The 26,991-nt window shown below is 35.3% G+C and overlaps 3 protein-coding genes and 1 non-coding gene across 4 annotated transcripts; all 4 read right to left on the bottom strand.

The window, feature by feature from the left end:
* Positions 1-6,380: 6,380 nt before the first annotated feature.
* Positions 6,381-6,483, bottom strand: LOC126588084 (U6 spliceosomal RNA). The gene has a single exon (XR_007611317.1). It is a non-coding gene; the product is annotated as a U6 spliceosomal RNA (small nuclear RNA).
* A 5,933-nt stretch (positions 6,484-12,416) lies between these two features.
* LOC126584813 (ubiquitin-conjugating enzyme E2 10-like) lies at positions 12,417-13,899 on the bottom strand. The gene is made up of 4 exons (XM_050249165.1): positions 13,578-13,899; positions 13,254-13,381; positions 12,864-12,968; positions 12,417-12,717 (listed from the first exon to the last, which is right to left on the bottom strand). Exons 1-4 carry the CDS (start codon positions 13,645-13,647, stop codon positions 12,574-12,576), a joined length of 447 nt encoding a protein of 148 aa, XP_050105122.1. The 5' UTR covers positions 13,648-13,899; the 3' UTR covers positions 12,417-12,573.
* A 1,238-nt stretch (positions 13,900-15,137) lies between these two features.
* Positions 15,138-18,564, bottom strand: LOC126587108 (rac-like GTP-binding protein ARAC3). The gene is made up of 7 exons (XM_050252083.1): positions 18,279-18,564; positions 17,286-17,373; positions 17,091-17,200; positions 16,908-16,971; positions 16,102-16,166; positions 15,731-15,796; positions 15,138-15,632 (listed from the first exon to the last, which is right to left on the bottom strand). Exons 1-7 carry the CDS (start codon positions 18,375-18,377, stop codon positions 15,528-15,530), a joined length of 597 nt encoding a protein of 198 aa, XP_050108040.1. The 5' UTR covers positions 18,378-18,564; the 3' UTR covers positions 15,138-15,527.
* Positions 18,565-22,926: 4,362 nt separating this feature from the next.
* On the bottom strand, positions 22,927-26,468 carry LOC126584911 (uncharacterized). Its single transcript, XM_050249282.1, has 11 exons — positions 26,232-26,468; positions 25,816-25,996; positions 25,649-25,723; positions 25,251-25,488; positions 25,040-25,164; positions 24,449-24,482; positions 24,305-24,351; positions 24,032-24,172; positions 23,715-23,779; positions 23,558-23,630; positions 22,927-23,463 (listed from the first exon to the last, which is right to left on the bottom strand). Exons 1-11 carry the CDS (start codon positions 26,320-26,322, stop codon positions 23,298-23,300), a joined length of 1,236 nt encoding a protein of 411 aa, XP_050105239.1. The 5' UTR covers positions 26,323-26,468; the 3' UTR covers positions 22,927-23,297.
* Between the last annotated feature and the right edge of the window lie 523 nt (positions 26,469-26,991).

The following is a 26,991-nucleotide window of genomic DNA, read 5'->3' as shown; positions in this document are numbered from 1 at the left end:
GATAAGGCTAGCCGACATTCACCTCTCCCAGACCCTGCGTAAAGCGGGAGCCTTGTGCACTGGGTACGACCTTTTATTGTATATTAACATAGCTGTCAATGTGCTACATTTGACAGAGCCTAGAGTGGTTGTTAAAGTATATATGAGAGCATCCTAGCAGTTAAAGGAACATGTAATTTTTCAAGAGTTCTATTCACTTTTCTTGATTGAGATCAAATGTATATTTCTACCTATACAGGTACAAGATTTTTTTCTTGATCCATATGCTTATGTTCATCGAGATAGAGAGAGGCAACAATTATTAAGGCTCAAGCATTAGGGGCAGTAGTTCACTCTCAAGGTCCTTTGTTTGGAGGTGTTCAAAGAAATGTGAAGTCTTCAAGTGACAATGTCGTTGTTTGTTGGAGGTCTTTGGATAGTTTGGTATTTCTTTGTATAGCTCATCGTTTTGTTATTAGCTTTAGCTTAGTGTACAACTGTAATGTTTGAATCTATGATTTTTTTATTTAATTGTTATATTATAGTAAATGTGTAATTTTGTTTATAAATATTATATAATACATTTATTAAACAATATTTATTAATTTTTTTTATTTATAGAATTTTTTTTATGACGGGCATTAGCCGTGACCAATTTGTAATCCACAACGGTTATAGTGCACGTGGTATTAGATCTTAATCTACAACGGGCACAATCTGTGGTTATATTACAATGGACAACGGGCATAACCTGTGGTAGAATCTGTGACTTTCTATCACATCCAGATTACTAACGGGCACAATGTCCGTGGTGGATTGCAATTTATCACGGGCATCGACCGTGATAGATGAGTTTTTTTCTACTAGTGCACTTCCCCATTCCTTTAATGAAGACACTATCGTTTGTTCAAAAAAATCTCTCCAAAGTATTTGGCATCATCATCATTTGATTTTGATTTTGAATTGTTTTTAATTAGTTTGAATGTCATCGAAAGTAATAGAAAGGCATGCACGCATATAACGATTAATGCATACGCTTACTCTATACAATATATTTTATAAAAAAATTATATTTTTTAATACAAATGACATTATTATTTGAATCTACACTAAAGAAAGGGAAGGAGTTTGAAAAGGCACCACTTAATAAATATTTTGCGTTGCTTGTAGCATTATTTTATTTATATATTATATAGTTTTTATTTGGTCAAGTATATACATGGACAGAGCCAATGAAGGCTCACTAGGGGCAGATGCTCTTGTTCTATCATTCAAACTAAAAAAACTCTCTCTCGCCTATCATGTACTTATATTTTTCTCATCACTTTGCCACTTTCCACTACTATATTGAAATTTTTGTAACATTGGAATTGTGATGCATCATCATTTGAAACCATCATTAATATCATATTGCATATAATCATACTATAATATAAGTTTTCTTAGTTGTTTTCAGCTGCCCCCACTAGAAGAAATTTCTGACTCTGCTCCTGGGTATATATTCTATAGTTGTTATATAAAATACTGGAACATTAAACCTACTTGTGGCCCCTAAGTCTCTGACCCCTCTGAGATTCGATTGGTAAGTGAGAAGTAATGTGTGAAAGAAGGTCTCAATGACGACTTTGATTCCTAACTGAATGGAAGTTATGACAGAAAAAAGATATGAATTAATAAAATTAAGTACAATACTTATATTTATTTAGTACAATTTTTAGCTAAAGGTCATATATGATTCATGTAAATATAAATACTTAATACAATCATCATTTGACGATCAAGATAATGATTGTATTAACTGTATGTAAGTATTGTAGCCAAATTCATAAACTAATACACTAAGAAAATATTAGTGCATGCATGTATTTACGAATGGGAAGTAATTTTCAGACACATTTTTTAACTTCTTATACACCTTTTTTTATTTCTAACCATTATATTAAATAAATTAAACAAAATCAATAGTCAAAATTAAACATAATTGCATAAGAGGCTAAAAAGAGTGTTTATGAGTTTATTACTTCTCTATATAAATAAACAATTGACTGTGTCCATCATATTGTGGTGGCTATTTCTTCCAATGGGCCTTCCTTTGGATGAAATTAGGGCTTAAGCCCAAATCTTCCAATAGGCTTTTTCATTTGACACATCACTCAAAATATTGAGTTTAAGTTTTTTCAATAGGATTTCAAACTCCCCATATCCATATTCTCCAAGCATATTCAACATATGAGATTATATTTATCACAAAAGTTTGTTCATAACTAATTTGTTGGAGAGATTATATTTGTTAGTTAGACGAGACAAGATTTGAAAAAATAAGGACCATTTTATAAAAAATGAACTTGAAAATGTGTTTTTAAGTATGAAATTTATTTGTAAAAAAGAGAGATTAAGTTCGTTTAGTTAGACGAGACGAGATTTGAAAGAAAAAGAGACCATTTTAGAGAATATTGACTTGAAAACTTGCGTATAACCATTAAAATTACGAAGCAAAACAGGAAAAAAAAAGGAAGAAGAAGAAGATTAAAAGCTTCATTTAGTTAGATGAGAGAAGAGAAATGAGGAGGGGGAAGGCATATTGGATCTTTCAATGGCATACAATCTCTTTTTAGCGCCAACAGTTTCTTTAAGAAGAGAGAAAGAGCATGTTGTAACACCCCAAAAATTCGGAAGCTAAACACGGTGATAGGCCAAAGTAAAGTCATGGTTAATCTTTACTCTATTAACCACAATAAATTTATTTTGGTTACTTTATGGCTACATCTAACCTTCTTGTTAGAATGTCTACGTACCCTCAAACGGCATCAAGTCATTCGTAGTTCACTGTCATATATAAACCGTTTACTAATAATATTCAAGTGGTGGATATGTTCAATACTAGATTCAAACAATCGAATCACATCAAACGAATATCAAATATGAATTCATAATATCGAATATAACTTAAAAAGGCAAGGTGGTCCACTGGCCACGTGCCACCGCAAGCGGCGATTTCTAGCGAACTGATACCCAATTTTCTGATTAACTCCAAAAATTACCAAATTTCACAAGATTGTAGAACACATCACGGGGAAGAAGTTTCATACCTAGGCTAAAGTCCAATTCAGCAAAAAAATACCTGAATTTGCCCTTGATCCGTCGGAAACCCTAAATTGAGTGTTCTTCAATTCATCGAATCTGCTGCTCCACCGCCCCCCAAACTTGTTTAGGATTTGTTTCTGGCCTCAAGAGGAGGCTAAAGGTGGTGGTGGATGAAGGCAACACCTTTAGAAATGACGAATCGCCGCCATGGAACCCTCGGAGCCACCGACTCCGTTCTTCACGAAATGGAAACCAAACCTCGTCGAGTTTGGGTGGAAATGGAAGAGCGAGGTTCGCGGAGTTGGTTCTAGGTGGTGGTTCACGAAATCAGCAAGAAAAACTAACAAAAGACGTTGGAAAAATATGAAGGGAGCCGGGTCAGGTCACTCGAGTCAAAGAGGATCCAATGCTTCTCTCATCTCTCCCTTATCTCTTTTCTTTCTATCCTGATTGGGCAGCCCTAATCCCTCCTCTCTCTCATTTCTCATCCTTTCCTCTCATCATAGCCACACACATGGCTTCATCACCCTCATCCTTGCTCCAACAAAGCTAAAGCCTTCTAGAATTGAAAGGTCAAAATGACCAAAATGCCCTTGTCTTTGTTCGTTTATATCTCCTTCGTTATAACTCCATTTGGCGAACAGTTTTCGCCTACGCGCTCATGGGATCGAGGTCTATTTGAATATGTCAAGAAATACGGCAAAACATATAAGGATAAAATACATCCTCGTATAATTCTGTTTAACCAACTAGGGCATTCTCGTCTTTTTAACTTATCGGAAAAAAAATTTAAACGCCGTAAATATAAATACGTCGTAACTCTAAATACAACACAGAATACTTAATTTAATAATAAAGACCAAGAACAAGATTTCACATTTCCCTTCACTTGGATTTCAAAATCATCAATTAATTTGAATTTCATAACTAAATCACATATTAAAAAAAAATCAGGGTATTACACATGTGATTACCTACAAGACCGGGTCATCAAAAACACAAATAGATTTCCTTTTAATGTGGAAAGAGATCATCTAACTTGTAAGGATTGCAAAGTTATACCAGGAGAAGTGATAAAAGAAAGAACAAGACCTTGAATTCCAAGGGCTAGATGGTGGAATCTAAAAGGAGAAAAACAAGTCTTTTTTCAAAAAGAAAGTAATGCAGATGGGATACATAGAAGGATGCTAGCCAAATGTGGATTTCATGGCTAGTTGTATCCAAAAAGTGGCAAAAGGGGTATTAGGAGAGTTCAACAGTTTCGCTCCATATCAAAAGGAATCTTGGTGGTGGAAGGATGACATACAAGCAAAAGTTAAGGCGAAGAAGGAATGTTGTAAAGCCTTATACAAGGATAGAACCGACGAAAATGGTGAAATGTATAAAAGAATGTAGAAGGAGGTGAAGAAAGCTGTGAGAGAAACAAAGCTAGCGGCTTTTGATGATATGTATAAGCTATTAGATACCAAAGAATGAGAGTTGGATATCTATAAACTAGCTAGAGCTAGGGAAAGGAAGACAAGAGACTTGAACCAAGTAAGGTGCATCAAGGATGAGAATGAAAATGTCTTAGCTACAAAGAACGTGGTTAAAGATGGATGGAAAGAGTATTTTCATAATCTTTTCAATGAAGGACATGAAAGGAGTAGTTCTTTGGGGGAGTTGATTAACTCTGAAAAGTGTAGAAATTCCTCCTTCTACTGCCGTACCAAGAAGGAAGAAGTAATTGTAGCTTTGAAAAAGATGAAGCAAAGAAAAACAGTGGTCCTAGATGATATACCGATCGAAGTGTGGAATGTCTTGGGAGAGACGGGTATATCACAACTCATAAACCTTTTAAATAAGACTTTGAAAATGAAGAAGAGGCCAAATGAGTGGCAAAAAAACACTTTGGTGCTTATCTACAAGAATAAGGGCGATGCAAAAAATTGCATGAACTTTAAGGGCATTAAGTTAATGAGTCATACAATGAAGCTCTAGGAGAGAGTAATTGAGCATAGATTGAGGCAATATACATGAATCTCAGACAATCAATTCGGGTTCATGCTAGGGTACTCAACCATGGAGGCAATCTATCTCTTACGAAGATCGATATAAAGATATAAAGATTTGAAAAATGATTTGCACATGGTCTTTATAGATTTGGAAAAAGCGTATGATAAGGTCCTAAGAGATATTCTTTGGAGGATTTCATAGAAGAAATGAGTACGAGTAACATATATCCAAGCTATAAAGTATATGTATGGAGTAAAGACTATTGTAAGAACTCATGAAGGACAAACTGAATGCTTTCCCATAACTGTGGGGTTACATCAAGGCTCATCTTTAAGTTCTTACCTTTTTGCATTGGTAATGAATAAGTTAACGGGACATTTCCAAGATGATATTCCTTGGTGTATGCTTTTCGCAAACGATATAATGTTGATAGATGAAACTCAAGAGGGAGTAAATGCGAAGCTTAACCTTTGGCGGGAAATATTGGAATCTAAAGGACTTCGCTTGCGTAAGTCAAAGACAGAGTATATGGAGTGCAACTTCAGTGAGAACAGAGGTGTAAATGAGTTAGGGGTGAAAATTGGAGATCAATAAGTACCAAAAAGCCAACGCTTTCACTATCTTTGATCTATCTTGCAAAAGAACGGAAAATTGGATGGAGACCTCAATCATAGAATATAAGCTAGATGGATGAAGTGAAGGAGTACATCGGGTGTGTTTTGCGATTAAAGTTTTATAGAATGGCAATAAGGCCATCAATGTTTTATAGCACGGAATGTTGGGCAATGATGCATCAACACGTACACAAAATGAGTGTAGCGACAATAAGAATGCATTGTTGGATGTCTAGCGAACAAGAAATGACAAGATTAGGAATGAGGATATCCGAGGTAAATTTGGAATAGCTGAAATTGAAGATAAAATGAGAGAGAATCGGTTAAGGTGGTTTGGACATGTGAAACGAAGATCTACAGACATTCCGGTTAGAAAATGCGGCTATGAGACAGAGGCTCAGGGCCAAAGAGGTAGGGGAAGACCTATGAAGACTTGGAAATAGACTCTAAGAAAAGACTTGGACTATTTGGATTTAACAGAAGAAATAACACAAAACTAAGCGCAATGTGGTTCTAGGATTCATATAGCATACCCCACTTAGTGGGATAAGGCTTTGTTTGTTCTTTGTTTAGTTAGAAGAGATAATATTTGAATAAAAGTTTCCATTTTAGAGAAGATTAACTAGAAAAAAAATTATGTTTAAGCATGAAAATTAGAAGAGAAACAGAAAAATTAAAGTTGAGGCAAGATTCAAAAAGTCAAAAAAATAAAAATTGGACCATTTCTCTATTTATGCGTGTCATCCTTGCACAAGGGTTATGCTAATCTTCTCTGTATTGTTCTAATTTAATCAGATGTATATAAAGAGATTGGTCTCTTTGGCTATTGTCAATGTGGGACAATTAATCCGTTTTTTTTTTTTTTTTTTTTTTTTGCAAAATGTTGCGTATTGTTCTTTCGGGTGCAATATTTACTGATTGATTTTCAACACAATTAGTTTTGAGCCCAAAATAGAAATACACAAAAACAAACCCTAACAACTTCCTCCACCCGCTGCCGTAAAAAACGTCGCAGCAGCACAATGAGCACGAGCCACCACTGCCAACATTTGCCAAAAGCCTAGCCAAATAACACCTCAGAGATGGAAAGAAAATAAACTTTGTCCTCCGTCAGATAACATCTCACAGATCGCAACCACCAAGTATGAAACCAAATAAACCCGTGGGATTTCCACAAGTAACACTGCCAAAAAAGGCAGACATAGAAAAGTTGGTGGTGTGCAGAGACATATCTATTAAGGAACCACCTGAATAAATGGTTGTGAGGACCTCTGAGGACCACCCAAGTCCGGGCAGTGGTGGAGAATAACAGTAGCCATGGCTGCTACACGCTGTGCAAAACAGTTGGAGGAAGAAGAAAGCCAATTTTTTTTTAAATGACTTGGCCAAAACGACGTCGTTTTGAGCCAAGTCATTAAAAAAAATTAAAATACTCATGTGAGAAACCTTCATGTGGTAGCACTTAAATTAGCAGCACAATCTTGAATTTGGTATCAGGCGGAATATCCTTTATATAAAAATAATTTGCTGGACTGACTAGTCAAGCCCGCTAGTGGACTAAGATAGATAGTTAGTCAATAAATCAAAGATTAAATGACCAATTTCAGTTACCAATAGTTATCCTAGTCAGCAAGCTCTTAGTTTGTTCCAAGTTATTAGCATGTCAAACGAGCATGATTGTGAGCACATACTTATTAAATATTCAAGTGATATATGTAGCATATAGATGTATGTGAGATATGTGACACAATATAAGTAACTATAAACACAAGATGTTTTTGGCTGGAAAAACCCACATCTGGGTTAAAAAAACTAGGGATTCTCCATTGAGTCCAATCTACTAGTATAATCAAGGTTCTTACAAAGTACCACATAAAGCTCAATTCCTAGAACCCTATCTATGGAGCAGTTTTACCTTTGTGCAACCTTGCCTCACACAAGATGGATTCCTTCAGTCTTCACGAAGTAGCAGCTCCTCTTGAGCTCTTCACCTTGTGGCACCGAGACCAGCTCACGAACTATGCATATAATGATGTGACAATGATATGCAGTTCTGGATTCAAATGTCTAGTAAGTTTCTCCAATCAAACAGTTGAAAAAAAAGAAACTAAGAAGAATGCAAAACCAAAGACAATGCAACCCTATTCTTCAATGATTGGGTGTTTAATGCATAAAAGAAGGTTTTGCAACTAGGGTTTCATAAATGAAGAACAAAGAGGAAAGTAAGGTCTTAATGCCTTTCTCTCTCTAACTTCTTTTTAGAAAATATAATCTAAAAACCCCCCAAACAAGAAAACCCTAGCTGGGGCTTTTAACCCCAAAAGCTTTGGTTTGTTTTCACCTACCAATGACACATGTTGTCCTACAATCTGATTAGAAAAGATTAAGGGATGAGATCTAACTATCGGCGGAAAGCTATCAGGAAGCCCATGTGGGTAGGTCTTAATTTGATGCCCTACTTATTGAAAATTCGCACGCAAGCCTAACTAGACAACTAAGCTAGACAGAATTAAGCAAGAATGTAGACGTGAAATGCACATGCATGAACAAACCTTTTGAAGTGAGTTGTGCCACATCTTTGAACATTTCTTCCCAGTAGACACAGCCCATAAATAGAGAAAATCCTAAAGTTAGATTGAGCATGTGGTACACTTACAATGTTGACAAGGAAAGCCAAACCTAAAAGTCTAGACTTCACACATCTTTTAAGGAAAAGTCAAACTGTTTAAAATTTAATAAAAGCCATGACTTTTCATTAGTCATACCACTTTCAATCCAATTCACTTTACCAATTATAATTTATAATACCTAATTACCTTTGTTGCCCATGCTTCCCACCCCACCTAAGCCAGCCACGAAGGCCACCAGCAACAACTTAAGAATTTATGTAAGTTTTCTAATTTAGTGTTAGTTCATACTTATTTTTAGTGTGAGTTCATACATTATTTATTGTCAATACATATTTATTGTTAATCTGTTAGGATTTTTAGTTTTACCTTTAAATAAATAAATAATGGAACAGTGAATACATATAAGGATCTTTGATAATGGTCTTTGAAAGTATCTTTGATATAAGGGTCTTTGATAAAAAGTCGAACAACCAAACACTAATTAAACCATTCAAAAACTCTGATTTAGAGGTTCGCATGATATACAAAATCATACTACACATCCTTAATGAAACAAAAGTACAACCAAAAATGGGATTCTCTAACTAGAACAGTAACGGGTTTTAAACTAAGTTCAGCCTTATTTATTTTTAATTTGTTGTTGATTTCTTGGGATTTTTTCACATCTATTTTAGTGTTAGTTCATACATATTTATTGTTGATTCGTTAGGACTTTATGATATTACTTGGATTGTGTTATAGTGTTTTTTTCTTCTTTTTTTGAAGATGGTGTTACAGTGTTAATTCATACATATTTTTTAGTTTCATCAATTGAAATAGACCTTTTTTTATTAATTGATATGTGTAGAAATTAGAAGTATGGAACGATGTTACAAGAAAAAATTATCATCGATTAGTTCGGACAATCCTATTCCAAATAGTTCATCTCCAAATTTTTCCAATCCTATTCCGGATAGTTCCCCTACAATTCCAAATAGTTTCAATCCAACTGTAGATAATTTCACTCCACAACAAAATAAGTTAAAAGTTGATTCCTGAGAGAGACCTTGGAAAGAGAATTCCAATGAAGGATTATCCTCCAAATATTCGAGATGAGGTTCGAAGAGTATATATACTAAAGATCATGATTTTCCATTCACTTTGCATTTGAATAAAAAACGACGGTTCGTTGATAATTGGTTAAAGGAATTTCATTAGTTGGAATATAGTATATCTAAAGATGCCGCATTTTTCTTTTGTTGATACATGTTCACAGTCAACTTTGAACAATCAAGCAATGACGTCTGTAATGAGGTAGGCTTTCAAAATTGGAAGCACGCAACAACATGTTTTGAAAAACATGTAGGACTAGTTGGTAGTTTTCATAATAAAGCTGTTGAACCACTGGTAATCTAATGAATCAAAAGGCATATTGAAACAGTTGTGATCAAACAGTCAGAAGAAGCTCGTGTGGCTTATCACACTTGCTTGAATGCATCAATCGTTGCACTAAGCTTCTGTTGTGACAAGGTCTTTCATTTTGTGGTCATGATGAAAGTGATACTTCAAGCAACAAAGGTAACTATTTGAAGCTCTTGCAATTCGTTGCAGATAATGATGAGAAAATAAAGGTAGTTATGTTGGATAACGCTCCAGGAAATCTCAAGCTAATAGCTCATTCATTTCAAAATGATCTTGTTCATTCATGTTCTATTGAAACCATTAAAAGCAAGCAAATTCAAAGATAGGTGTGGAAATATTCAATGAAGAACATTACCCATAAAATATTCTTGATGCGCCTAGGAGCTTTGAGATGGAGATAAAAATAAAGCTCTCAAAAAAATTTCCACTCTCAAACCCCAAAAAACCAAATTAACCCTAGCATGGTCCTTATAAAGAAGGCTAAGTTTTAGACAAGAAAAATCATGTGTCATGTGCAAAAGCAATCTGGAAAGATCTAGGGTTGAAAGTCCATTTTCAGGAAAAAGCTATCAGATGACCCAAGTGGGTTGTCTTAATGTGTGTGTCCAGCAAACTGGAAAGCCGTGAGAAATTTTGACCAGATAGAACCACTAAACAGAATGAACTGGAAATAATGGTATGGAATGCATATGTATGAACAAATCTTTGATGAGAGAAGTTAAGCTCTTGAAATGATAATTCCAGCAGCATGATCCCAAAAGATGCATTTTAACCATAAAACTAACTAGAGCATGTGTGGTACAATTTACAACATTTGACAAGGGAAGCCAAACAATAAATCTAGACTTCACACTACAAGATGGAATTCACATTATGGTACTTTGATTAGTTTGATTTCTATGTTTTCATCCGCGGTTAATGTGTTTGAAATGATTGTTGATGATGACACCAATGATAGTGTGGCCGAAACAAATAGGTTATTGAGAGACATACAATCTTTTGAGCTTGTGTTTCTCCTATTTTTGATGAAATCTATATTGAGAATCACAAATTATTTATCACAACATTACAAAAGAATGATCAAGAGATTGTGAATGCAATGGCTTTAGTCAACACATGTAAAGAACAACTACTCTACATGAGGAATGATGAGGGGTTTGATCTTTTGGTTGACAAAGTATTGGTATTTTGTGTCCAACATTATTGAGGTTATTAACATGGATGAGACATATGTAGCTTAAGGGAGGTCGCGCCGTAATGCCCACAAAAAGACCAACCATCATCATTACAAAGTGGAGCTCTTTTTTGTTGTCATTGATTCCCAATTTACATAGTTAAATGATTGCTTCAATGAGACAAGTACCGAATTGCTCATATGTTTGGCTAGTTTGAGTCCAAATGATTATTTTGTAGCTTTTGACAAAGAAAAGCTACTTTGCCTTGCTCAATTGTATCCTCAAGATTTTACAAAGCAAGATTTATCAGCACTTGAAGATCAACTCGATATTTATATTCATTCTATACGTTTGAGAAGTGACTTTTCTCAATTGCAAAGCATTAGTGACCTTGCTAAGAAAATGGTGGAAAAAAGGTTGCATCGATCATTTCAATATGTGTATTTACTTATTGAATTGGCTTTGGTGTTACTAGTTGCAACGACTTCAATAGAGAGAGCACTTTCCGCCATGAATATCATTAAGAGTCCACTCCGCAACAAAACGAGGGATCAATGGTTAAATAATAGCTTAGTTGTTTAAATTGATAAAGATGTTTTTTCTTGTAATGACAATGAAATTATCATGACACGTTTTCAAAGTACGAAGGCCCGTCGTGGACAAATTAGTATCTCTAGCTTGTTTATTTGCACAAAGATTATGAATGAAAAGTTGTAGTTTGCCGTTTATTTATTCAATGTTATTTTCGTCTAATTTTTTTTGAAGCTTTTATATTGAAACCACCCAATGTTAAAATCCTGGATCCACCAACGGTGGCATGACCATCCGAGTCGGTGTGAACACCAAAACTCTACGAACCTTCTCGTTGAAGGGCCATAACAAATCCCGGCTAAAAATGATTGCCGATCGGTACGAAGATGGAATCCGTGGAAAACAAAAAGACATGCAAATGAAAGTATGGATGAGGGACATGTAGATGGTTGGGTGGATGGATGAGGGATATGTAGATGAGTTGAATGGAGAAAATAAGATCAGATCTGATGGCTGAAAAGCTCAATGGCAAATTGGGGTGGAAAGGCAAGAAAAGCAGGGAGGAAAACAAGAGAAAACCAACAAAAAATTAAGAAAGGAGAAAACAAGGAGAAGGGGCTGCCACCGACCCTATACGGAAATAAGGCCGGCGGCTAAAGTTGGAAACTGAGCTTTGGGAGAAAAACTCACTCGCGGAGAGGAAGGCTCTCACTTACGGAGAGAAACTTCTATGGATGCTCTTCTTCATCCCAACACAATTAGTTTTATGTAACTCACGACTAAACACAAACAAGTAGATACATGTGTCATCAATAACTTTCAAACATGAGTTGCTAATAGAATTTATCTTGATTATTTCATTAATCAGATTTATTGAATGTGACGCAGAATACAAAAAGTTGGCAGCCATCTCACAGTCATTGTTACCTCCCACACATCCTTATTAATCTTGTTTATTGATTTTCTTCAATTTATTCAATTTAACACCGAAAATTAAGAAGAGTCCGTGAAAGGTAAAAGTGAGTATGTGGATAGCACACCTTATTCGTATCAAGCAAAGGAGCTCAAATTACAAGTAATGGGGCCTCAATATTTATAAGACAAGCAATAATTATTGACTGTAAAAAGAGGAGGCAAATCGCTTAAACAAGATTAGGGTCTCAATTAACCCATGGCGTACTTCTGGGTCCAGCTCCGAGCCGTTGACTCATATTTGCCCTTGTCACACTTACACATATGAGCAATCTCAGGTACAAGAGGGTCATCAGGGTTTGGATCTGTCAGCAATGAACATATGGACAGTAAAACCTGCATTAATCAAGTAATTATCAGTAATTAGATTCCAATCATAACAATAACGTGAGACGAGAGTTTTAAACTTGTTTCAAGTAAATAAGGTTCCAAGTAAGCTTAGATATGAGTCAACAGAATACTCAAATCGTATGTGTTCTTACCTTCGATATGGTGAGTGCTGGACTCCATTGCTCCTTGAGAATGTCCAAGCAAATATTGCCGTTACTGTTTATATTTGGATGGAACACTTTGGTTTTGAAGGCAACCTGCAGATGTTTCTCACTGAATCATATGCTGGAAAGACTAAGGTCTTGGTATTTTTTGTAGTCGGACTTATGTTGTCATATTGTAAATCCAAATAAGACATTTAAGCAGTAACAGTCAATATGATTAATCTTTCATGTTCACAATCTAACAATATAAACATCTTACCATATAGTTTGGAACTTAAACGTCTTATGTTGCTAGACAGTCTTGCAAGAAAACATTTCACCGAAAGGTGACAAACATGTGCAAGAACAGAGTTTAGTGAAATTTTTCTTGTTGTATACCTTTGGGGGTTTGAAAGGATAATCAGGTGGAAAATTGATAGTCACAAGGAAGACACCCCCAGCATAGGGGCTATCATTTGGACCAATTATTGTTGCTTGCCAATGAAACATGTCCTCAGCCACAGGACCTGAAAAAATAAGAAGAAGAAAAAACACCATAAAATTTACAAATACTACTTATTTCTTCTCTTCTTCGTACTTGGATGTATGCAAGTTGGTTAAAGCAGTGTGTTCCTCCTTATCCACTCAAGTTCAAACTACTTACCCATAGTTCAGACTAGAATACCTCTAGAAAAATTAAAATAATTCCTTCTTTTCTTTTACCTGCACTACATGAAGTTGGTGGATCTCTTAGCAAGTCCTTGAGCTCCTTCAATATTCTCTTTGAGGCCATTGAATTCAACCACTTCCAAAAACTGAAGCTTTTTTAGAGTATTCAAGAAATGGAACAGAATGATGGTTTGCAGAAAAGGACTGCAATCAATTAATCAGAGCCTGCAAAGTGTTAGGAGGAGGTGGTGGTGTATTTAATGGAAGGGGTAGTGGTGGTGGTGGTGGTGGTGGTGGTGGAGGTGGAGAGGTTCATGAATACTTATTGTGGGCTGCTGAAAGTGGGAACAGAATCAGTTTTAGAAATAAAAGTTGCAACTTGCAAAGCAAAAGAATCAAGAGAGTAACCACAAAAAATTCAAAGATAATATTTCCTGTATTTGCTGTCACAAATCTCTAGTCATTATTCTGTTTACACAACTCTTTACTTTTTGTGAAATGCATTTAGTTACTTGTTGTGCAGAAATTGGAACAACTTTTTAATGTGATTATCACACCGTTACATAATATCAATTCTTTCATATGTTATAGTATATCTTGTATCCGAGATATATCAATCATATCGTTTCCTCATATATCAATTCTTTCATATAAACGACATACTAAAAAGTTTCTCCGGATGTCGTAGAAAGAGCAAAACAAGTAGTGAAGGTGACAATTTGGGCAATAAGGCTAAAAGGTGATGGATTCTAAAGGATAGTGCTATTCACACACTCATTTTTACCTCCACATATTCTTGTTAACTTTTTATCATTGATCTTCTTTAATTCATTTGATCCAACAGCAGAAAATTAAGAGAGATGTGTGATAAGTAAAAATGAGTGTGGATAGGCATACGTTATTTTCACCGAAAGGCTTGATTATTTGTTTAATTTTGGATAAAATATTTTCCATGGAAATTAGATGCCATGTGAATTGGCAACCGAGGGAGTCCAATTGCAAGAGAGCAGAGAGTGGGTGCTACTGCTTCCTACCACCCAAAAGAATTAAAAGATATTCGTGGCCTCAAACAGTTCACGTCTTGAGAATGTGGGACAATGTTGAAGTTGATGGGTGTATGAATAAAAAGATTTGGAAAATCTTCCAAAACGAAATACAAGCACAATTTTAACATAAAGACCTGGATATGATATCCCCCTCCCCCTTTTCTTCCTGATTCTTTCTGCATTCTTTTTTTGCCTTTTTCTTTCTTGGTTATTCATCAATTATGTGCAACCATTCGTGTGTATGTGTCAATTTAGGCGCATACATTCGTAGTGGAAATTGTGAGAGGCCAAACAATTGGCAATATGGTTAGCCTCTGACACACTCCTGCTTAACTCTTGAGTCTGACCCTTGATTTTGTTTGATTTGTTCAATCCAATGGTTAGAAATAAAGAAGTGCACGAGAAGTTAAAAATAGTGTGTCAAAGTCACTTCTCTTTTTGTATATGTTCATACATAGACACAGAGATACATTATACACACGCATACATTTATATATATATATATATATATAAAGAGAGAGAGAGAGAGAGAGAGAGAGAGAGAGAGAGAGAGAGAGAGAGAGAGAAATCCTGACAATAGAGTCGCACTATCTTACATTCAAGACTGAAAGAAGAAAAAAATATCATGATTCATATGATACATATAATCTTGAAACGTACTAAATCAGATTACAGGAGTAGTATATAGAGACAACACATTAGGGAAATCAAACCCATTGAGAAGAGGTTTCTGCATGTTACCAAACACGTAATGCAAATCATTAATGTACAAATCAGAACCCTGCTGAGACAGCATAAACAAATAACTTGGAAGCGTACGTAAAGAGAGCTCCTACATCTGTCAGTCGAAACTACAATTCCCGGCCCTGGGGTTCCTCCAGACGGAAAAATGGATAAATGACTAATTAGTCGCACTTTCTTCCCCCGCACTTTCTTCCCAACACTATGCTTTCCACAATCACAATATGGAGCAGGCCTTCTGTGCCTTTCTCTTCTTTTTCTTCTTCTGCTTCGGTGGCTGGAGAACCACTTTAATGGCTGCATCGAAGACTGCTTTCACATTCTGCACTCACAAAGGCGCATTTAACGCAAATAATGTCAGTGTGAGACTAAGTCATACTTTCCCTGCCGGTACATGTGATTTGAATTAAAGTTACAAACCTGCTGCGTTTTTGAACTGCATTCTATGTAAACTGGAGCCCCAATCAGCTTCTTTAGTTCCTCTCCCTTCAAAAAGAACCCAAAAGAGAAGAGGAGAATTGTAGAAAAATCAGGTCTTTATTCTAACGAAAAGCTTCCGATACTGTTCACTTTAACGAAAAACCACATTTTTACACTAAAAAGTCAGTCCTGGTACTATTCACTTCACCCTTTATTTTGTCCTTATCGTTAAAACTCAAAGTTTTCAAACCTTTTTCATTAGTTTTCCTTTATTCTATTAGTTGGTATGAGTTGGTGAAAACAGATTGATAACAAGATAAATGGTTAGGCGACAAATATTGTGATTACAAACTTGTTCCACTAGAAAATACCTGTGCTGTGGTAATTGGCACTGCACCAGGGTGATCTACAAAGAACTGCCTATCATCCCGAAGATCTACAAGAAGAAAATGAAAAGCAAAGGACAAATGACGGGGAAAGATAAAAAGTTGATCCAGTAAGCTACTGCAATATAACATGATGTGAATTAGAGTACATGAGATCACTACTGCAACATAACTAAGACATGATCTGATGAGGTGATCCTGACTTGAATTAGAGTACATGAGATCACTACTGCAACATAACTAAGACATGATCTGATGAGGTGATCCTGACTATGTCTAAGTATACCTATATCAGACAGATCTTTTCATTTCCAAATGCACATGTAAAATCCAACTTATGTACGTATATAGATGCTGATTTGAAAGGGTTACAAAGAACACATCCTGATAAACAATTTAGTGTCGTTACAAAGAAACAGAGCTGTCACAAGAGTTCTTCAAAATTAAACTTGTAACCTTTACTAAGGTTTTACCATTAAGAATTTATTGACATTTTTAAAAAAGCTAAAAGGTAAGTTTGGACTGCACAAGAAAGCAACCTGGACAGTAACAAAAAACAGAAACAGTCAACAACAAAGATGCACTTGACTATCCCTTTCGATCTTGAAATATGCAATGATACTCTACTGGATCCAACCAAGAACTATTAGGTAACCATAGGCAGGAAAAGCTATAAACCTAGAGGGAAAAAACTATAAGATAATAGAGCAATTAAAATTGAAAGTGCTAGTAATCACCACTAACGAATACATAGTAGGAAACAAAGGAGAGCAAGGGGGTAGAGGTCTAACCGAGCTTAGTTCCAACAAGAATAATTGGAACACTAGGTGCATAATGCCTCAATTCAGGAACCCACTAAACATTGAAACAGGAAAAGATAAAAGCTTCATCAGCAAACTTAGACATCAAACAATAGCAGAAGAAAGGTGGGAGGGGAAGGAAAGGATTAACTCGGAAAATAGTGTGAGTCTTACTTTCTTGGCAACATTTTCATAGCTGGCCTTGCTTATGAGAGAGAATGCAAGTAGGAAGACATCTGCCCCACGATAGCTCAGTGGTCTTAATCTATTGTAATCTTCCTGCCCTGTTTCATAAATTAAAAAATCAGATCCAAGCTTTAGAAGAAGACAAAACAATGAGGAAGGAATATTGTCATGTTTTGAACTTACCAGCAGTGTCCCACAACCCCAAATTGACGGTGCTCCCATCCACAACAACATTTGCACTGAAATTGTCAAACACAGTTGGCACATAATCCTGCTCCCCAGCACATTGTAATCAAAGACAGCAAATCATAATCAATCTCTCGAAATGTCAATCTCATACAGAATAAATGGATAAACTTATGAAAACAAAATTTTGAAATCTTTATCATGATGAGGAAATTCTCGAAGTTACATTTTTACACCAAGCAATCAATCCTATATTCTATTAAACACGCATACATTTATGATCAATAAGTGAATTCTGTAAGCCGAGCCGCATAAAGAACAAGAAACAAAACCTAAAAAGTGAAATCTGTAGACATGAAAATTTTCGGAGCTCAATATTCAACTCAAATACTCGGCTTAGTTGCGAGATACAATTTAACACAGGTTCATCAGGAATGGCAAATCATAGAAAGGGTCAGACTTAACTGAACAAAACCAAGAAAACCCTATTACAAAATTCTGCACCGCAAATCTCAATTTAAGCACAAGGCTCAAACTTGATGGAAATTCTGATTTCTTCATTAAACATTGCATACCAAATAAAGGGTAAGTTGAAAAATGTTGAAAAGAATAGTCTACTAAATTAAAAGCCGTAAATTGGTCGTGTTAAAATCGAAAGTTGAATTTAGCATGAATTACTCACAATACACCGACTAACCCCAATCAAATCAAGAGAATCAAGTTTCTTCTCATTTCCTGATTGTCTGAAAACCCAAATGATGAAACACAATACACAAAACAAGTTTTTCTTTCTTTCTCCCACATTTTCTTGGAAACCAAACAAAAAGCAAGAAACTTGCAGCATACCCAAATTGAGCAACCAGAAAACCCTACAAGTCTCAGCTAAGCAAACCCATCTACAGACAAACATCAAAGACTCAAACTTTTCACATCTTTTCCTTCACTTTCTCAGCAACCAAACAGAAAAGGAAGAAAACAAGAGAACTTTACCGTAGGAAAAGTGTTGCTGGTGTAGGAGATGAGCATACAGGTTTTTCCCACAGCTCCATCCCCAACTGTGACACACTTTATGAACCTGGAGGCACTCATTTTCCACCCACCTCTGCCTCTTCCTTCTTCTACTTGTGCTTTCTCAAAAACCCTAATCCAAATTCCAGCAGAGATTTCTGATTTCTTAACCCCCACAATCCAGGCAAGTACTGAGACCCAGAGAGGGAGAGAGAGAGAGAGGAGAAAAAGAGAGGTGGAAGGGAAAGGTGAAGGGGGTTGAGCCTAAAAAGAGCCAGCTCTTGCCAGCTATGATAGAGTATGATATTAATGTGTTACTGTGTGCCTCAACATCCCAACTCAGTAAATTTTGGTGTTTCCATCTCACTGTTACGTGAAGTTGTGCGTAACTCTCACACTGTCGTATACCACATATGTATGATGGGATGTGATATCCACACATCTATTTTTACTTCTTTCACATTTTTTTTGTTTTCGGCCGTCGGATCGAATGAAATGAAGAAGATCAACGAACAGGAATTAACAAAGGGTGTGTGAGAAGTAAAAGGGGTGTGTGGATAGCACACCCCATGTATGATATTATAGTACACTAATGCATTTATATTATATTTTTATATTATCTTAGGTAATATCTGATGTGGATAGTCATATCATTTAAAAAATTTGCAAAATCTAAGAAAATGAAGGATAAAGACTCCTCGTATACCACAATCATCATTTAATTAACTAGTTTTTCTTAATTATTAGTTTATTAAATAATGAACTAAATTAAAAAATCTGATTAATTCAAATGATATGGCTGTTCACATCAAATGTCACCTAAGATGATATGAAAATGTGGTACGAATAACATTACTCATTATGGATAGATTTAAAACATATGAATTCAGTCTTCTATTTATATTTTAACACGTAAATTAATAGTATTACGCATCGATGTACTGTTACACACCAAATGTTGTCCTCAAAGTTCCAATTCAAGTTTCCAACCTTTCTTTCTAACTCAGTAAAACTCCACCAACCAAACCACCTCTTTTGCCTTCTTGAGTACCTTCTAATTCAAGAGATTCAAAAGAAAATCACAGGGATTACATGAATTAACTTTTTAGTTCATATATTTTTTCTCCGTCATTGACTAATTGGGGAAACAAAAGAATATTATTTTGAGGTTGATGCTGTCATGTAGTTATGGCTTGATTCATTTATTCTGTGTTTCTTAATGTGGGTTGTAAATTGGTACCAGAATTTGCATGTGGGGTTGTAAACCCTAAAAATCTCTGCCCTCTTCTATTTCTCTGTTTCTTTTTCGTTTAAAAAAAAATATCTTTGGGAAATTTATTTCAATATCCAAATCCAAAATATTAATAAGCAATTTTATATCATTCTAAGTTCTGCTCTAATCCTTGGACTAAAACTCAAATTTGAAGTTCTAAACCTCCCCCAACTTGCTCCAACCCTTGGGACGAATATGAGTTTTAACCCAAAACTCATTTCTGGAGCAAATTTAGGCCCTGATTCCCTCTTGGGTTCGTGGGTTGGTCCACTATATATGTGTATTTTTTTTATAGTTTTATATTTATAAATTCATTGAATCCAACGAATAATGTCTAATATAATCAAATCCAAGAGTTAAAAAAAAATATATAACGGTCCAAATTTAAATATAATGGATAAAGTAAAAATTCTTTAAAGTAATTAAAAAAATTCTTTCCTAGTATTCCACGAGTTTCATAGTGTCGGTTTAGTAATTTTTCATTATTTATCAGAATCTGAATATTTTTAGATTAAGATGTTCATAAAATTAAATTAGGATAGTCTACATAATTTTTTTTTTTAAGTTACTTTAAGAAAAAAAATTATTTTAAATTCATTCTTTAATAATCTTTGGCTAAAATATAACCCAGAAGGATTGGAGTAGAAAAACTGTTTTTGGGTTAAAATTTTTAGATTTTAACCCAAGGGTTTGAGATGGTCTAAGGGTGTATAGATAGACCAAAATGTTTTATTGGTCAATAATATATGTTGCCAAACTATAAATCTAAATTACTGAACTCTTAATTCATAGTATATCAATCGACGTCACACGTAAATTTATGGGATTGAATATCACTCTCTATGTACAAAGTAAGGAACCAAAATTTATGTAAAAGTGTCCCCATTTAACTGAGTAAGTAAGGAACCAAAATTTATGTAAAAGTGTCCTCATTTAACTGAGTGAACCGAAACTCCTTTACATTCCATTTTTCAGTACAGTAATGTGAAGGGGAGCTAAAACTAGCTTTAGTTCCCGAAGTTTGGCTTCTCCCGTTGAGAATGCTCTTACATCTTAAAACAACACCGAAAAATTAATAAGACGTAGATATCTTAGTGTTCATTGGAGATAGGTTGGTTGCATGAGTAAAGAAGATGAAAAAGATGGGTATGAATGTCTTGAGATCTGAATGCATGTGTTCAATTTGCATCAAGGATGGATGTTGACAAGTTTTATGATTTCATGTGATCCTACTGGAAGATGTTGAGAGTACCATCCATGCTTTCTTCTGAAGCAATGATATGGAAAATACCTAATTAGGTGGAGATAAGGTTGTAGGGATCCTTGGCTTTCAAGGTGACCAAATATTATGTGTACTAATTATGAGGAGAAAAAGCAAAGTAGCTAGAAAACTAAAAGGGAGGGTAGTGATCGCACTCGGGTTCTCCTTCTGCACTCTTTCTCTTGTTTTCGTTGACTGATCATTTTCTAATTAATTAAATCATAAGGCTCAAAATAAAAGAAGAATACGAAAATAAAAAAGAAGAGTGCAGAAATCACTTCTCGATAGAAAATGGATTTAATTGGTTGACATGGTGACAATGGTCCTTGGCATTCAGTTTAACCAAGCAACTCCTTTTAATAAATTCTTGGTGGTTGAACGGTTAATGGCCAGTCCACCCACTTCATCATACTTATTGAAAGATATATACACACATTTAAAAAAAAAAAATTGATATATTAGCATATAGTTTTGTTGCAGGCCCGCCTTATCATGGCACTTCATAGATTAAGCCAAATTAACCAATGTTTGAAAAAATAATTAATTATTAAAAAAAGGATCAACGAGAAATTAGTGAGAACAACGTGGGGAGGGTAAAGAAAAAGAAGTAGATGAGCATTCTTTATCAATGATTTAGTTAATTAATTAATTACCAGCTCCACAATCGATGCTAATTTGCTTTGTTCTGTTTGTTGTTTTGTTGTGATTCCTTCCCGCCTTCAAGTCAAGAAAATAAAAAACAAACTGAGGTTCCATTTGAGTCCATATAAGGAGCAACGTCCATGATTCTCATTTCAACCAAGTTTTCTGGTTTTATAGCGGCATTTAAATATCGGCCTTTTGTGGTATATTACAATTTACCGCTATGATAAAAAGTAATTATGTCTAAGAATTATGTACGTTGTAAATGTACTCCTCTTAAGACACATTCAAGCGTGCTTGTCAATATCAAATATCTAATTTATATAATGGCGTAAGATTTTTACTTCACTAAAGATCTTGAGTTCAAATCTCATTAACATATGTAACGTGTTCTTATTCAAACAACGAAATTTAGAAAACCCGTTGCCTAACAAGACAAATGTAGTGACAAGGTTACAAAACTAGCTACCAATTGTCTGGGTGACCAAACCCTAAGTTTGAGTCCCTATCAATTTAATTGAAGGAAGATGTTGTCCTTATTTATACAAAAAAAAAAAAAAAAAAAAGAAAAGAGGAAGATGCTTTACTAAACGTCCTTTAATAAATACAAAACTGTGTGGAAAATCCCAATTATCTAATTATTTAACTAAGCCTAATACAATTAAAATGCTAATCAATACAAAATTGCGTAGCACAGGGGGGAGTCCATGAGTGCATGTGCATGAATGACTAACCATCCTCCTCAAGGATCCCACTCCTCTCCAATCAACATCCTTATCTTTACATCTGTCTCCTTCTAAAGGGGAAATTTTAAATTCTGTCCAGAACACGTATAGTACACCACGTATTATTATATAAGTAGAGAGAAGTTTTATTTTTTAAGTTGTTAATTTTTTAACACAAATACCTCACCACATTTATATTAAGACGTGATATACCACTTCATGTTCCAGACATACTGAAAAATCTCATTCTCAAGAGACCTTGGTCCCCTCACCTATAATTAAGACTCTAATCAATTTAAATTGACATGATTTGTTCAAACTTTTATCCAAGAAAATTACACATGATTAATTTGTAATTTGCTTAGCATGTGATGACCTAGAAAAATGTCAACCAACGTGCTTGGAATTGTGACCCTCAATGACATTTACATTATATGATATTTCAACAAAAACGTCGATTTAAACCAATTGATCATAGCAGGCTATATGCTTTTTTACATTCAAGTTCGAATCTCATTACTACAACTTAAAATAGTTTAAAAATCTCATGAATTTACCACTTGCTTGTCTTCTTGCAAAGATTCTCAATCAAATAAATAAACGTACTACAAAAACATATACAATTTTCAATCTTTCTCCGAGTTTTCAAGGCAACACAAAGTGCAGCACATGATGGAAAATTTAGGAAATTTTGAAACAGCAAATTCTTTGACCACTTCTACCTATAAATTAAGACAAATTGCTCCTGATTGGCAAAATAAATAAATAACTAGTACAATTCTCTCATTGTTGTTAACACTAATAAACAATTAAATGTCAGGTTGGAATATACTGTATAATTTTAAATTAACTTTAAAAGATTGAACAGCTACATGTATTGGCAAGAATCTTACAAAACTTTGTTGCAGATCTTCATGACCAAACCAGACAGCTCTAGGAATCTTGCTTGCTCCATTCCTTGGTGCTGGATCTTCTTGGTCTTTTCCAACTTTGAACTGAGAGCGGAATCACCCGTATACTTGTTCATGCGCACTTACGTCCCAAGAATTGAAACTCGACATTAATTTAGCCAAGATGTTTAGAATTACTGCAAATACGGCTCAGAATCCTTCGTCCGAGCTTATGTAATGTAACTCCATCATCTTTACTGTGGCCGGCTTTGTTTTGCCTGTCAAACTATTCTCCTTTTCAGTTTTCATTCTTTTCGCATCCAGTTGCTGGTTTCTGATGACTGCGGATGGATCCGTGCTTGTAGAAGATGGTTTCCTGAGGAACGATAACAAATCTTCAGTGACAAGGAAGAAGAGCAAGTTACAAGTACTAATTATAATACTCTAGAATAATTTAATGTATGAATCACCTCTTCCCTACGCTGGAGGTTTGTTTGCTTTGCAATTTTGACTCTTTGAGGACGTCTTTCGGATCTGTCTTCCCTGCATTGTAAACATATCTAATGAGAAAATTGTGCAAAACACTGCCAGCAAGAGCACAGAAGGATCATATCATCGTACACTTACCTGTGACCGCCGCCAGGAACCTTAATCCTTGGGAGTGTGTATTTGTAGTCACTTTACTTCCATTGCTGTTCATATAAGGCACTAATCAAACCATTTGACATAATTCTGAAAGTAATTATATAAACAAATTGCATGTCTTACATGTTCGTGTATATGTGAAAGTAATTCTATTCTCCTGTCTCTAAACGATGGTGGATTAACATAAAGTTTATAAGATGACAAAGCATTGTACCATTGGCAACTAAAGAGCATGGTGCATTGCTTCTACCCACACACACATACACTTATATGTAAATCCTATGCTGTCTATGACAAACCTTAGTGCCTTCTTTAGCCCCTCCACGGATAATAGCTTCAGTGGCTGCTTAGTTTTGCCTGTGTTTGTTTTGTTAGATAGAGGATCAACCAAATAAATTCCTTCTGAGTTAGAGGGACTCCGAAATGCTGTTCTCAAGTTCCTGGTAGCATTAGAATATATATAAGCAAACAAATTGTAGCACCAACTTGAAGAAACCAAAACAGAAAGAGTTCCTAGCATAGCACAAATGTGAAGTCTATGTTAAAGAGAATCAGATAATTCAAAAACCTACCCCCCATTGAGCTCAGTTCGCATTGAAGAATATTTCTGTGATTCTTTCTGAAGAGATGAGAGAAAATAGGAATATCAGTTAGTAAGTTTGCCTTCAAAACAGATAAGATCAGGCAAACAAGGATTAAGGCACTAAATTGCTTACTGATTTATGAAATTTACAATATATCCCACGACGTCTGAGATAAAAAGAGGAATCAATGTTAAAAACATCAAGAAATAAATGGTACAGACACTACTGAAGTATAGATGCAAATAATGATACAAAAAGGGAATTGCTATTGGCACTCCAAAATCTAATTGTGCACTCCAAACTTTCTATATATAGAAAGAAAAATACTCTTATGAGTGCACAATTAGATTTTTGGCATGCCAATAATAGCTCCCAAAAAGAATCTCAAAAATCAATTGGGTGGAAAAACAATAGAGGCATGGAGAGTGTTTGAAGACACCGTTGAGAGTTACTCGTGGTTTAGAAAAATATTACTTTACTTGGTTACATATCTGATCTGGTAAGTGTGTATATATATATATAAACATCTATCTGATGCAACTTATTATGCAATTATCATCTCGACGAAGTTCTACATGTCAGCACTTACGTGCCCTTGCTCAAGATTCAAGATAATTTATATAGCTCAATTTTTTACTGAAGATAACAGTCAGATGGCAGTAATTACTCACTATAACCATCCGTGTTCAAAAAAAGATGATCAAAGAACAGCATGGAACATACTTGTTTAAGACTACAGTACAAGCCATTCCATCCTTCCTTTTCCCTTTGCAAACTCCATAATCAACTGAAGTACCCATCTTCAGCATTTGATTGGCTGAATACACGCTCAAAGAAAAACCACCACCCTGCATAAACACATCAAAACAGTCATCTTTGATGATATAAGAAGGAAAAGTTCATAAAATAAAAGAACAGGCTGACAATTTAATACCAGCGCATCCTTGCGTACGGCGCAATTAAACAGAGCGAAAACCACTCCAGCCTGCTCTTTGAAGTAAGTCTCATAAGCATCACCAAATAAGAAGACAGAAATGGTATCTTCATCCAGACACCCGAGTTTCCAAATACAATAACTCTTCCCGTTTGAACTAGTTCTTGGAATCCCCTTCTCGGTCAACACTCCCGCAGTTGCCCAACATCCTGTAAGTGTATCCCCACGCAACGAATTCCTAGAAAAATCCCATGTAAAATATCACAACCAATTCAACCATCATGGGAATACAACTTTAAAAGCAAACCCATTTGGCTTCTAAAAGAAAGAATGTATTTCCAACTATCCAATCAAACAATATGAAAACATACAAAAATAATGCAAAGCAAGAAGATTACTTTATGGCAGACAACCGAACAAAACGAATGTCTGAAAAGTGATCACTAAGCTCTAAGGGAGTTACCAACTGCTTCCTGCACCCAAAGAGTGAAAATTCCTAAATCAAACTCAACATCAATGGTTCTTCACATTAATTGTGGCACTGTGAATGGTACTTATAAGCTACCTGATACGCAAGCCCGAAAACTTCTCCACTTCTGGATCAGTTGAGGCATTGGGCCGGTTCAACTTGCCAGTCTTCTGAACCGGTTTGGGTTGGTAATCAAGGCAGTCCTCAACAGCCTCCCTGAACACGGACATGTCCGCCGGCCCTCTTTGGCTCCGCAACTCATCGTTCGATAGGTACCCTGCAAAATTAAAATTACAAAAAATGAAGCTATTGAGAAACACCCACCAAACATTTCAGAAAATTGAAGGGACCCATTAAAATTTTCCAGGAATTGAGAGATAACCGATTAAACATTTCAATGAATTGGGAGATACCCATTAAATTTTTCAATGAATGGAGAGATACCAATGCCGATAATTCAAGATTCATAGCGAAAATGAGCAACCCAAATAATTAGGGAGGTTAATATATACCTGGCGAATGGGAAGGTGAACCAGGAGGGGTTTCCAAAACCCTGTCTTGAAGAGATAGAAGGAGATCGAGGTCATCCTGACGTTTTGACATGGTTTTGATTTCTCTCTCTCCTTCCGTCTTCCGCGTCTGTGATTTTTGTTGCAGTCGGTCTTATTTGCAGATTGTCTCGAGGTTTGAGAGGGCTTTTTCTTGTTTTTCTTTGGAGAGAGGTTTGGGAGGGCTTTGGAGGGAGAGTTTCAATTTTTTGGAGGGAACGCGAATTTGGAAGATATGCGACGTGCTCTGAAAGACTATTTGAAAACACGTTTACCATTTATTGATTGGAGTTTTCTTTTTCTGTTTTTTTTCGAATGATTGGAATTTTTATTAGAATCCATATAACCTTTTTCTACACCGAATTTAAATTTTAAATGTAAAATATTTTTTATCTTATTGCCTAATTATCATAAAGTACAAGATTTAATTAACAATAAACTAAATTTATAAATAAACTCACACCCAACAATCAAACCCTATATGATCACACAACGTTTTCTCCTACGTCTATTATGGCTAAAATCCTTATTCCTTTCACCTCCTCCTGTAATAAGTTAATAACCAAACCCTAATACGCTTTTATACAGAAAAAAAACATACTCTTCTTATGAGGAAATGATGATTTTGAAGTTTTATAGCTCTCCTACATGGACCTGGCTTCTCTGCCCTCCCAATTCCCATACACTTTAGGGCTGGAAAAAAATCCCAAAAATCGCAAACCAA

This window comes from Malus sylvestris, chromosome 10 (assembly GCF_916048215.2).
Source record: "Malus sylvestris chromosome 10, drMalSylv7.2, whole genome shotgun sequence".
In the NCBI taxonomy this organism is placed as follows: domain Eukaryota; kingdom Viridiplantae; phylum Streptophyta; class Magnoliopsida; order Rosales; family Rosaceae; genus Malus; species Malus sylvestris.
Note: the sequence above shows the minus strand (reverse complement) of the source record. Positions and strands in the feature narration are given on the sequence as shown.

Coding starts and splice junctions, on each gene's coding strand:
- LOC126584911 (XM_050249282.1), bottom strand. CDS start 26,322: ATGTCAAAACGTCAGGATGACCTCGATCTCCTTCTATCTCTTCAAGAC. Junction 25,997..26,231: donor TTCACCTTCCCATTCGCCAG/GTATATATTAAC, acceptor TTAATTTTGCAG/GGTACCTATCGAACGATGAG. Junction 23,780..24,031: donor GGGCTAAAGAAGGCACTAAG/GTTTGTCATAGA, acceptor TTATATGAACAG/CAATGGAAGTAAAGTGACTA.
- LOC126587108 (XM_050252083.1), bottom strand. CDS start 18,377: ATGAGTGCCTCCAGGTTCATAAAGTGTGTCACAGTTGGGGATGGAGCT. Junction 17,374..18,278: donor CCAGCAACACTTTTCCTACG/GTAAAGTTCTCT, acceptor GCTGGGGAGCAG/GATTATGTGCCAACTGTGTT. Junction 15,633..15,730: donor GCAGTTCAAAAACGCAGCAG/GTTTGTAACTTT, acceptor TTGTGAGTGCAG/AATGTGAAAGCAGTCTTCGA.
- LOC126584813 (XM_050249165.1), bottom strand. CDS start 13,647: ATGGCCTCAAAGAGAATATTGAAGGAGCTCAAGGACTTGCTAAGAGAT. Junction 13,382..13,577: donor ACCAACTTCATGTAGTGCAG/GTAAAAGAAAAG, acceptor TTATTTTTTCAG/GTCCTGTGGCTGAGGACATG. Junction 12,969..13,253: donor ATCCTTTCAAACCCCCAAAG/GTATACAACAAG, acceptor AAACATCTGCAG/GTTGCCTTCAAAACCAAAGT.